Raw genomic sequence first — 13,468 nt, 5'->3', positions numbered from 1 at the left:
CAGATGGGAATACTAAGGACAGGGTAAGATGAAGGCAAATAATCTGCTGTGATGATCCCTCAAGCTAAAAGAAGAAGAATACACACATCAGATTTTAGCAGATTTGGGCTGAATAGATGTGAACCCCCCCCCCCCCCCCCCCCCCTCATACAACCTGGCATCTCGCCTTCTGGGATACTCAAAGATGATTCACTCAAGTAATAATCATTTTTTTCTTTTTCCAAATTTTTTTCACCCATCTGCAAGTGGGGGTATAGTTCCCGTGCCAGCTGTCAAGGTGGTTTTGTATGATGTGCAATGCCTGATGGCTCCGTTAGGGCGACAGTCAAACTGCAGAGGATCTAAGGTGTCGCCTGGGAGGAGCAGGTGGTGTCTATAACCAACCACGTAAAGCCCTACATCACTTCAAACCCCACAAACCATAGTTTGGTCATCACTGGGGCAGTTTAGGTTGGTAGACAACTTTTTAAAGAATGTCAGTTAAAGTGTCCTGCGCAAGATATTCATTAAACAAAAAGACTTCAGCTCGGACTGGTCCAATTAGTTAAATTTAGCTAGTTGGTTGAGCTAGATGTTGATAACTAAAAGTGAAATGGCAAGGACGATCTATGGTTATGGCAGGGTTAGTGGAGATTTCTATTAGCCAGTGTCCAGTAGGGCAATATAAGAGGGCATTTTGTATTGTTGATTAAATTAATGTCTGATGCTACTGAACATGTCATGTTTATAACTCTTTAAGAATCAGCAAAGTAGGTTGATATGGCATATACCATACAATATTATACTTTCATTTAGATTTAGATTTCGAGTTATTCATTTCCAGTTCTTCCTTAACTTTATTTGCCTGTGACAAAGAGTGATACTGCATCTCATATACAGACCTCCACAAGAGCTAAAAACACACATACAGTGTGTACATACATAGTATTGTGTAAACTGTATCGGTGTGGAAAGAAGAAGAAGAAAAAAGTGTTGTTTGTACAAGACAGTTCACAAACTTCCTGTGTGGGTGTGTATGTTACAGTTTTTCTCAAATGTTAAAACACAAAAGCCAATCCTGTAACCCAAATGACCAGTAGTCTAAACACATTTACTAAATGTAGCCACCATATTCCAGTACCATAAACACATGTCACATGAAGACACAATTCTCTAAACACATTTTTCCTTGCTAAAACACATGTTGCAAAACAACTCTGCTCATATTCTCAAATGAAAGCCCATGTGATGCAAAATGCTTGCCACAGTCACCAATCTTTGAACACAGGGAACACACCTGGCGTCAGTCACTACACACAACGACTCAAAATTGAAGACACCTGTTGCTAATGATGTGACCCCACCTATAAAAGCATAGTTTGGTGAAGATGCCAAACAATCACAATGGATGAAGGCATTCGAGCGTGCGGAAGGAGAAGAGCTGCAGGCCGAAGAGGAAGAGGGGTTGAGATCAGAGGAGGAAGAGGTGAAGGCCTAAGAAGAAGAGGAGTTCGGAGTAGAGGAGGAAGAGAAGGAGGCCAACAAGAGAGAGGAGAAGGTCCAGGTGGGAGAAGAAGACAACCTCGCACCATCATAACAGATGATATGCGAGCAACAGTAATTGATCATGTCATTGGCCATGGCATGACAATGGCTGAAGCGGGACGAAGAGTAGATCCAAACCTGAGTAGGTTCACCGTGGCCACCATTATCAAGGCATTTAGACAACACAACAGGTATAGTACGCTATTGCTTTCTTTGTCACACTACAGTTTTACAGGCCTGTGAAAGTGGTCTGTTACTTTACATGTAGTTTTACATATAAATCAGTCAATTGACAACACATGTTTCTTTCTTTAGAGCTGAAAGGATGCCACATAGAGGTGGGAGGGTTGCCATATTCACAGCGGCACAAGAAACCCTCATTGCAGATATGGTCCGTGAGAACCACTGCATTAGACTCCGAGAGATCAGAGACAAAGTCATTGCAGATAATGTAAACTTTGAGAACGTTGATGCTGTTAGCGTGTCCACAATAGACCGAGTTCTCCGGCGCCAACAGATGAGGATGAAACAGGTCTACAGGGTTCCCTTTGAGCGCAACTCTGCGCGACACATAGAACAACGTTACGAGTATGTGCAAGTACGTATACATCCATGTCCACAGTACAGTTAGTGGACATACTGTGTTGCTTAGTGGCCTACATTACTTCTGGACAATACTGTGCTACCTGATTGACCGTTCTGAACACCTGTACGCTTTTCAATGTTCACAGAGGATAATGCAGTTGGACGCGATGGCCAGACCCCATGAGTACCTCTTCCTGGATGAGGCTGGCTTCAACCTCCAGAAACGAAGGCGAAGAGGCTGTAACATCATTGGCCAAAGAGCCATCACTGAGGTTCCTGGCCAACGGGGGGGTAATATTACTCTTTGTGCAGCTATGGGTACGGAGGGGCTTGTCCACCGGCATGCTGTCCTTGGGTCTTACAACACCCAACGTCTCCTCACCTTCCTAGAGGAGCTAAAAGACATCCTCCTGGACCGTCAACAACACCATCCTAGGCTAGCACATCACATGTATGTGATCATTTGGGACAACGTCCGCTTCCACAAAACACACCAAATCAGAGAGTGGTTCACCACCAACAGTGACCACTTTTTAAACGTCTGTCTGCCACCCTACTCCCCTTTCCTGAACCCTATAGAGGAGTTCTTCTCATCATGGAGATGGAAGGTGTATGACAGACAGCCATACACAAGAGAGAACCTCGTACGGGCAATGGAGCTGGCCTGTGCTGACATCCCAGTGGAGGCCTTCCAGGGATGGATTCGCCATTCCAGGGCGTTTTTCCCGCGGTGCCTAGCAAGGGACAATATAGCCTGTGATGTGGATGAGGTGATGTGGCCCAATGCAGCTCGGCGACATGATGCCGCACAGTGACTGTGTGTAATACTGTAAAAAGACCGTGTAGACAATAAAAAAGACTTCACACCCTGATCATGTTTCCGAGAGTACTGTTGTGTGCGATAGATTCTGTTTTTGCATTGAGTTGTGTTACAGTAGTGTACGTACATGCAGGATGTTTTTATAGATTTATAGTCTTCATGTGAAACTCACAAATCTAAATGCCTAATCCTCTGCAGGGTTCTATGACGATCCGTTACTGTACAGTTTATAAAAATATGCATTGGCAGTTATGAACCAAAGAACCTTCTCACAAATTGAGCATTGTGTTTTCAATTGTTTTGCTGTAGTGTGTAATGCTGTGTATAGTGTTTACAGTTTTGACAGCTTCGAGCTGCTCTCTTGGTGTGGGAGTTTGAGTTTTGCAGTGGGAAGGTGTGGTTGTGTTTATGTAGCTTTAGAGAAGGGTGTTGTGTTTGGACATTGGGGGACCTGGTGGTAACGTTTGTGACATGTGTTTTAGCATTTGAGGAAAAACTGTAATATGCTGAACGAAGCTTTCAAAGCTTGAAGACAGGAACCCAAGGTCCCTTTTAAATACCTCTGTAACTATGGTGAAATCTGTAAAGAGCACAAATCATTTTATCAAATATTCAGTGCTTAAAATTTATCATAGATTTTCTCAGTAAGGAAATGCTTTTGGTAGTTACCCAAACCTCCAAACTGATCAATAATAAAACCAACTGTTTTTAATAAGAAAATGCACAAGAGTTTAATATCAAACACCATCATTAAAAAATATCATGTTTCAGATATTTGTGGAGTATTTTTACTTGCCTTGAAATGGTTGTAAATATCCAATGAATGCTGCACAAATGATGCAACATGTTGAAGGTGGCTGTATAATGTATGTATGTATTAAACTACATATAGAAAGGGAAATAATATTCAAAAGCTATTGGGAGAACAGGTACCTGTAAATACCTTTCTTTAATATTATTATATGTTTCACTTGAAGAATCATAATCCCTCCCACAGCCTTTTAGCTCTGTTTTTAATAATTAAAGAAATGTTTTAAGTTTTAAATAGACTGCATCACAGCAGCTCTCAGCATTCTTCCACTAAGAAACATCTAAATAACCAAATGACCTTTCACAGCCAAGATGAGCTGCTATTAAAATGCTAGACCTTCTTGAAGCTGTTGGGGCAATCAAAAATCCCACTAATCTTTGACACCTAAATTGCACTGTGCTGCTTGATCCTTGCTCTTAATAGTGAGTTTCTCCAGAACTCACACAGACTAGCTTAAAGTCACTGAACTACAAAAAAATAAAATTCAAGCAGCAGCAAACAGAAGACAGTTGCAGTGTCTGAAAATAAGACATTACCAGAGAATACACTGCAAAAAAATGAAAAGAATATTATTACAGTTTTTTACAGCCGCTAGGACACATTTCTCAATACTTAGGTCACTTTTGCAAAACTCTTCACACAATTCTCCTAACTGACCTTCAGCTTGGCAAAGCAGTTCATTTCACATTCAAAATGCACTACAACTACCAAAACACTTTATTCAGGTCTCAAATAAACTCATTCTTCCAGAACACTAGCAAAGGTCGACAGCCGACAAACACACTTTGTCACCCACAAAACAATGACCTAAAAAACACTAACAACATGTAGCATTACACAGTGTTTTCTTGTGTAAAACAAGGACACATCTCTGTTTATAATTTCAATATATGTTACTGGAATGAATCAGACATCATGCAGAATTCGTTAATATTTGTTTATGTATTTTTATTTTTTTGCACTAACTAATCCCAAAATACAAGAATTTGTATACACACCATCCACTGATACACATACAATAGTAATGCTAATCTACTCGGTCTTCTCCATTTGGCCACAGGTTCTCATCCACATCACATCTTATGTCATCTAGGGCAATACACCTACGAAAGAATCTTCTGGCATGCCTGATCCATCCCTGGCAATCTTCTGCTGATATCTCCAGGCATCCAGCATTCATTGCATCCAGGAGGGACATTTGATCATGTGGATGATGGTCGTAAACCTTCCACCGCCATGAGGAAAAGAATTCCTCTATGGGGTTGAGGAATGGAGAGTAAGGTAGGAGGAAAAGAGACTCCATTCTGGGATGGGCTGCAAACCACTCGGTGACTGCACGGGAGTGATGAAATGCCACATTGTCCCATACAGTTATAAATGTTGGCTGATTCCTTCTCTCCGCATCCCTTTCCTCACCTAGCACAACCCTTCCATAGAGATCATGCAGGAACGCAAGGAGCCGTTCAGTGTTGTATGGCCCAATTAGTGGTCTGTGTAACAGCAGTCCATCAGTGGATATTGCTGCGCACATTGTGATGTTGGCACCCCTCTGGCCCGGGACATTCACTGTGGCTCTCTTCCCAATCACATTCCTCCCTCGTCGCCGTGCTTTGGCCAAGTTGAAACCTGCCTCATCCACAAAGATGAAAATGTGGTGTGTTTGCCTGCCTTCAATCTCCATGACTCTCTAACATAAATCCACAAGGCAACATAAGCTGTTACAGTAGTAAATTTGTCTTTGTGTGTGTTTGGTTTTGTTCAAAAACAGATCTGTATTTTATTGTGATCTTACCTGGACATACTGGTTCCTGAGTTGCTTGACATGTTCAGAGTTCCTCTCAAAAGGCACAGTGTACAACTGTTTCATCCTGACCTGATGTTTTTTCAGGACTCTAGAAATTGTTGTTATGCTTACACTGTGAATATTTGCGAAAGTAACGTTGTCTGCCAAGACTCTGTGTCTAATTTCAGTGAGTTTTATCCCATTGTTTCTGATGACCATATCAACAATGGCAGTTTCCTGCACATCAGTGAAAATCCGTCCTCTCCCTCCTGTGTGAGGTAACCGTTGAGTCCTAAGCAGAAATGCAACAACAATTACACAAAAGCTTATTTACTTCTGAAATGTGCAAATGCCCTTGCAGAATACAAGTTACCTGTTGGTTTGCCGGAAAACTCTAACAATAGATGCCACTGTAGAGCGTTGCAGATTTGGCTGCACTCTCTGACCAGCCTCTCTCATTGAGTGACCATGATTTACTACATGATCAATTACAGTAGCTCTGATCTCATCTGAGACTACAGCTCTTGATCTTCCTCTTATTCTTCTTCCACCACGCATACGTATTCCTCGCCCCCTCCCAGCCACTCTTCTTCCTCTTTCAGCCACTTCTCCATTTCTGGCTGGGTCCATGTTTACATCACAAAACAAACCTATTCAGCAGTTGTCTCCTTTTGTAATGAAATTGAAGGAGTAACATCTGTGTAGATGTTCATCTACAATGAGAATCAGCTGTGGCTGGTTAAACTGCATTTTTAGATTTAAAATATGTTTCAATAAAATATTGCTCTTGAATTTTGCTGTCTTATTCAGTTTTGCATTATGTTATTGTTTTGACCATAAGTTTAACAGTTTTGAAAACAGTATGTAAGTACATGCAAAATGTCCTGTACGTACAAAGATTTTTGGCAGTTGTTGTGTCTGAGTGAGAAAATAATTCATGAAATTTGAGAGATGTAGTCATTGAATGCATTTTGTGCCAAAACAATGATAACTGATCCTCAGTTTAGCCCACATAGACTTCTGTTGTGCTCACTGTGTGAGGAGTTTTGCAAAAGTGACCTAAGTATTGAGAAATGTGTCCTAGCGTCTGTAAAAAACTGTATTATTATTTTTTCAAAACAATTTAAATAATTTTGTTCTAGCTATATTATGTGAACCATATATTCCTCAGAGGCGTGTGATGACAAAAAACAAATATTTCAACAAAATTGCAGAGTAAAATCATCAGAAAAGGAACAGCATGTCAGAGAACACGTAGGTACCCCAGACTTTATGTAGGTGTATAATAACCATTAATCTGGTTTGTCCTCATTCCCCCATCTCTCCTGTCCAAAGCAGGCTCCATTAGCAAAAATGGGTCAGCTTTAATCCACAGCCAAATTAATGGAAATGAAAACGCTTCTATTTGTGATTGATGCTGCTGTGTGTGAGAGTATGTAAGTGTTTCTTTGGGAGAGAGAGTGAGCTGTCAGCATTAATTAGTTATGCAGGTGCCCTGTAATGAGTATATAAGAGTGTGTGTGTGTGTGTGTGTGTGTGTGTGTGTGTGTGCGTGCCTAAACTCTCACTTTGGAATAGATCTCACAATGAAGGAGACGCATTTCATTCTGCCAATATAACTACAAAGTAAAATGTTTTACATTAGTATCTGCAAGTGCTTCAAAGGGAAAGAACTAAAGGAGAACACTGGAAGTCTCTTTTTAATCTATAGTTGTGGCACTCTTTAATTGAGGCAGCTACTATACAGCCACAAAGCAGTTGCCTACTTGAAGACCAACATATATTCAGTATCTCAACAGTCTCAGCTCGCTATGAAAAGAAAGAGGGATGGAGGTGTAAAAAAAAGAGTGCAAGGTTATGGCCTTATGACAGAAGATCACAGTTTTTCAAGAAGAGCGCTTAAAATGGGATTATCTGCATGTGCAGTTTAAAACAGCCAGTTTCTAGATGGTGAGATGTAATTTCCTTACTGAGAACTTTTAATTAACTTTTATTTAAATTGAAAAGCTTATATGGCCACCTACTGAACTTTGTCCAGACATCTACTATGTACCAAGAAAGCGGGTGCTTACATGAACAACACATATTCAATGTGTCAGCAACATCAGCTCTCGATTAAAAGTAACAGGGATGAAGCTATAAAAGAGACTACAAGGCCATGGCATTAATGTTTAACCAGTTTTCCAAGAAACTGTTTTGTTGTTGGGTTTTTTTGTCCCCCACAAACTGACATATGGAATTAAGAGGCTGACAGAGCAATCCTGCAGATTGTTTTCCATCTTTAAAAAAAAAGCAAAAACCTGTTTGACTTACTTTCTTATCTCTTCTGTTCTCCTGCTCTATTTATTACTGTTTGCTCTAGGACACACAAACACTTACATGACAGCCTATGAAGACAATCTAAATAAATCTAACTCTGAACTTATTTCTAAATATAAAATACATTTACATTTTTTTCACTAGACAACACATTTACTGTTCATTAATAAACAAAACATTATGCATTCACACATTTATACGCAACCATAACAGGTCATTGCAGTGAAAATGTATTTTTTGAAAAACATGCAGTTCACATGATCATGAATGCGCATAAACCCATTATTTACCAACAGGGAAGGTCATTGCATCGCTTCACCAATCCAACCTTTCCTCTATAGGAAACCATAGAGAAGAATGTATGCAACCCCTGAATGAATGCTAAGCAGAACGGTAGTGTGGCTGCTTCTAAAGCCAAGTGTGCACTCTTGGTTACATTAAAAATGCATGGAATAATAGCAATGTTTTCATTAAACTGCTTAATGCACATGAAGCTGTTCTTGTTCTTTGGTGACCTATATGTGCATATGTGCGACTATCTTTGTCCGCTGCTTGCAGTCAGTGCCAGAGTCGGTCTGTCACATCAGGCTGGATAGTATTTTTTTTGCTAAAGCCATGGCAGCTCACAATAAATGTATCGTTTATTCAAGCTTGTACTGACAGGTATACTACGAAGCGAGATTAATGGATTACTAAACTATGTCGACCTAAAAATCAGTTTTCTGTGATATGTAAGTGGCTTTCTTTTTCCTGGCTAAATCACCATGTTAACTTATGCAAAACACAACTTAGTCAGGAGTAGGCTATGTTCTGAGGTTGCACTTAAATCAACAGAAAGCACCAGGTTTTCACTGATTCTTTTACAGCACGTTTTAAGGACAGTGTAGAAAAAGAGTCATATGATTCATGCAGTGCCCCTTTTTATGTTGGCAGAATCAGAACCTTAACTGAAAAAATTGATTTCCACCATCATGATACTCATTAATGCCAGTCGAAGGTTTTGTCAAGCTAGCTAACTGAAAGAAAACCTAGTTGTGCTGGACTTTGTTCTTATTGTATGTCTCTGGTGGGAATTCTTTTGTTTTGATGCTGTTAAACTGCAACAAACTGGCTCATACTGCGACAAGGACAACCTTATAAACAGTACATTTGCTCAGTAACTGAAACCAGCCTACTGAATGAGCAATGGGCTGTGAGGTCAGTTCCTTGATCATTAATATGTTTGGGGAAACCTGCAGGAAGTCACTTGGATGAGTGACGAAACGTTTATCCCACTGAAAATGCTACGTCCAGATGAACAGAATCAACCTTTTGGGGCATAAGTAGTTTTAAATGTTTTGACAAACTTATGTAACATGTATGAAAAGTAAGTCAGTTGTCACACATTATTTCCATAACACACACACACACACACACACACACACACACACACACACACACACACACACACACACACACACACACACACACACACACCAACAACAACAACCTCAGTTTGTTATGTGAAAACAAGATCATGATTTTTGCAAAACCATATTCCCCTTTATTTTTACATGTTACACTGAAAAAGATACAATTTCAAGAAAAAAGATTCTCAAAGTTAAAACATTATTTTTTATTTATTTTAACATTATATATTATATATATATTTAACATTATATAACAGAGACCTCTTGGTTTGCTAAGCACAACAGCCTTGCTGCATCCAGGAATCTGCCAGCACCACTCAAGTTCACTCTTATCAATCATTGATTTTTATTTAAGCTGTATAAAAGTGTAAAAACAATAATTATACATTTTATGAGATGTTTCACTCAGTTCTTTATCTGGTAATGAGGAACAGTAAGTTTATCAAACATCTGGTCAAGTATTCAGAAACAAACTTCAGTGGAATTTGGTGGATGGCCAGTTGTTCCACCACTTTGGATCAGACGGAAATTTCATCAACTGGGCATCATGAATTTTATGGCTTACTGTAAAATTCATGATCCCCAGAAGATGAAACATAACGACTTGGTATATCTAGCCCTCCACTTAACTAACTCATATTTTACCAATGATATTTCATATTTTGTGAGATGGTTCTAGGAGGTGCAGATTGGCTGATATTTGTTTCCAGATGAGATCGGTTGAGCCATCTAGTGAATGGATCACCAGCCAGTATGATTCATATGTTTGTGGAAGCAGATTTAGAAGACATACTGGATACTGCGTGTAAAAGAAGAAATGTTTTGCTTTCCTATTTACTGCTTTGATTCCTGTTCTACTTATTAAATAAATGTAAATATGTAGTTTATTTTAAACTAATGTTCAGGTGGCTGTCAATCTTGTGATTCAACAAATAATCCCTATTCAGCTTGGTCCAACATAACCTTTAATTCAGGGTGAATTAAATGTATTTGTGGCTGCAAAACCCTCTTATGGCTGGCTTATTCACTGGCTCTAAATCCTTCCAAAGCACTGCTTTCCCAAAAGCCTCATCATCTGATAGACATGCATGTTCTGCTCGTATTTGCTTATGTCATGCGCAGTAAATGAAAAGTCCAGTGATGACCGGAGGATAGTTTTGATTTGTTACTGCATTAAATAAAATGTGCATCACAAGCAGAGCTGAAATGCATTGAAAGAGTAAAAGGAAAAAAAATGCCACTACTAATAATCAGATGTATCTATTATTGCCTCAGATTTGTGAAATTTGTGTCAAATGTGTGAAAAATATGCTTTATTTTTTCAATAAAATGTATATTTAAATGTGTTTGATATCTGAAGCTAAAATTCCAATTGTTAGACAATTAAGGCTTAGTTTATTTGAGAAAGAATGATGCAATGAAAAATAAAATGAAATGAAAAATATTTGTGCAGAAATGTTAGAATGCAACAGATTTATGATATAACAATATAATATACAGAATATGTCGAGTTGTTTCATGAAGCAAAACTATTTGCACACTATTATATAATCTGGAAATATGTTAATTAATACATTTGATCTCTGTGCTTTTTCTCTGCATTTTCACAAAGTCCTTGAATTGTCCTACAATCAAAGAACAACGAAATAAAAAGAACAGCTGTTTCTGGATTTGCACATTACTTTGGTCAAGTGACACAATGATAGTGGTTTCACCTGAACCTCTGATGGTAAATACTTACACCTTTGTGACAATGTGTATAATTAATAGTGGATCAACAATATTTTAAGAGACAACCCCCACTAGGGTTTAAATACCTGGGAATCTCCACCTTTTGGTTTTAGAACTGTAGAGGCCTCTTGGATGAGAGGTGAAGCATGTTCTCAAAACCTGAAGATGTCCAGTTTCTTGTTTCTTTCCAAGCTCCTTAGACTACCATGACATAGGTGACTGAGACAGAAACATCAAACTTGCACATTCATGTCTTCTTGGACCTTGCTTTGTGTGCTGGTGTACAGTCACATTGGAGCAGGAAGAGGTGATTCTCAAACTGTTCCCCCAAAGTTGGAAGTATGAAATTGTCCAAAATGTCTTAGAATGCTAAAACATTGAAGGTTTGTTTTGCTTAAACTAGGGGTCAAGTCCATCTCCTGAAAAACAACTCCATTATTGAGACTAAGTAATAGGTAATTATTTGGTTTAAAATATAACAGAATTTATTCATTATCTAATCTGTCTGTAGACAAACTGTGAATGAAGAAAAAGTCTAAAAGTATAGCTACAATTATATTATGTATCAACAATCAAATTACTAACTGAAACTGATGATTGTCTGTTAAGGTCATACTCACGCTACAATTATCACGCCGTTATTCCTGTCCTAAAATGCCCAGGTGTCCAGATAATGGAAGCACAGATACCGACTCTGGTATGCTGGGTAGCCCTTCAAATTACAGCTCATTCATTTCCATAATTATGCTCTAATGAGGGTCTTAGGCGACAGAAACTGTGCAGTGTTCTTTTCATGCTCTTTCAAGTCGTAATGGACTATTTATTTCACCTACTGACCAATCCTAGTCCAAGGGGTAACCAGCTGGGACCCAATAATTTTGCTATTTCTGATTCAAAAAGCCTTTAATTACAACATATTCTTCAGTTCAAAAATTCCTTGCTTTTCTTCAGCTGTAACCGCTCATAATTAGAAATAAGTCAGATAAATTTGTTTCAGATCAAAGTGGCTATTTCTGAATTCTCAGGAAGTGACCATAGTGATGAGATGTTGGCAGAGACTTTGTGAAAAGAACGGTGATGAACAAACAATAATTTAACGTTTCTACCTAGTTCCAATCAACCCAGCCGAGAAAGGTTTCTCACAATGCAATGTGAAAAGCAATCTCTATAATGTGTGTGTTGCAGTGTAACACAATATACTATTTGATTGTATGAAGCTAATTTTTCTGTAGTTTGACCATGCATTAAACAATCAAAGCCCCACTTGAGTGAGATGTCATTGCTCGCCCTTGAAAACACTTTTTCAGCAGCATTTTATTGAGATTATTTAGCAGTAAGTCTGGAGAGTCAAGATTAGACTGTTTTTCCTCATTCACCCCAACCTTTCCTTGTTCTTGTGAAGGTCATTGCAATACAAAATAGTCCAGTAAGAGTGGCCAGAGTTGCCTTATCCACCCTAACAAAGCTTAATGCCACTGATAAAAACAGTAGTGTTACTGGCTGGATGTCAGGTTTGCGTGTTGCCTCATTACATTAACAATTCAATTATATTCCTGGCAGTCCAACTGGGAAGCCAAGCTGGGAAGCCAACTGGGAAGCCTATCCTCCTATTTATAGTAGTTTTCCTTGAGAAATCTAGTTCTAGCCTTCCCGAAATCTTTAAAGTTACAATCTGCACTAAATTCTGTTTTTAATCCAGATATCACATATCAAATTAAAATCAACTGAACAATAAAGAAAAAGCAGGTAGAGACTGCCAACTTCTAATACAAAAACTATTCTTATTGCACATGTATGGTTGGCAGTTTTATATCTGGCTGATCTGATTGCTCTAACATGCAAAGCATTAACATCAAAGCTTTCACAATGCCATTTTTTTCCTGATTATTTATTTGATTTCTTCACACTGTTACTGGCACTGGGCTGCCAGTTAAGCTTGCTCACCTCACTTCAGTAGACTCCTGTCGTTGCTTTTTGCAGTACCAGTTCATTTGTTTTCCATTTGGCTGTTCCTGAATCATTTCAGTAACCACACACTGTCTGTGCTTTACCTGCTCAAGGTGGCCAGTTACTCATTCAGAAGTTCATACTGAAAGAAATGCCTTCAGGTGCCATCATTAAAAGCAGATCATTAGTTACACATTCAGTCATTCCTGCCCCAGGACAGCAAGCTCTCTCACACACACACACACACACACACACACACACACACACACACACACGGTTTCCAGTAATATACTGGCTGATCTCCTCATTCATGGACCTTGGCCTGCTTCCATTAGAGACACAAGGCTGCCTAATTTTTTCTTTTGTCTGTTCTCATCCACATAAATTTGAACCACTTATGGAATACATTTTACTAAATCCGTATACAGTTAGATGAAATTTGTAAGTAATATACACTCACTAATCACAAAATTAAAAATCACCTTTGTGTCCCTCTCATCAATCCAAAACTTGATTGATGAGATTTTAAACACCCTGAT

General features: G+C 38.9%; 1 protein-coding gene across 1 annotated transcript; it reads right to left on the bottom strand.

The window, feature by feature from the left end:
- Nucleotides 1–4,691: 4,691 nt before the first annotated feature.
- Nucleotides 4,692–6,235, bottom strand: LOC146361653 (uncharacterized). The gene is made up of 3 exons (XM_084920408.1): nucleotides 5,897–6,235; nucleotides 5,533–5,815; nucleotides 4,692–5,427 (listed from the first exon to the last, which is right to left on the bottom strand). The coding sequence occupies exons 1-3, from the start codon at nucleotides 6,151–6,153 to the stop codon at nucleotides 4,768–4,770; spliced, it is 1,200 nt and encodes a 399-aa protein (XP_084776534.1). The 5' UTR covers nucleotides 6,154–6,235; the 3' UTR covers nucleotides 4,692–4,767.
- Nucleotides 6,236–13,468: the final 7,233 nt, after the last annotated feature.

Source organism: Perissodus microlepis, chromosome 23, assembly GCF_051167445.1.
Source record: "Perissodus microlepis isolate ML-2025 ecotype Zambia chromosome 23, ASM5116744v1, whole genome shotgun sequence".
Lineage (NCBI taxonomy): Eukaryota > Metazoa > Chordata > Actinopteri > Cichliformes > Cichlidae > Perissodus > Perissodus microlepis.
Note: the sequence above shows the minus strand (reverse complement) of the source record. Positions and strands in the feature narration are given on the sequence as shown.

Coding starts and splice junctions, on each gene's coding strand:
- LOC146361653 (XM_084920408.1), bottom strand. CDS start 6,153: ATGGACCCAGCCAGAAATGGAGAAGTGGCTGAAAGAGGAAGAAGAGTG. Junction 5,816..5,896: donor GTTTTCCGGCAAACCAACAG/GTAACTTGTATT, acceptor ATTTCTGCTTAG/GACTCAACGGTTACCTCACA. Junction 5,428..5,532: donor TCAGGAACCAGTATGTCCAG/GTAAGATCACAA, acceptor GATTTATGTTAG/AGAGTCATGGAGATTGAAGG.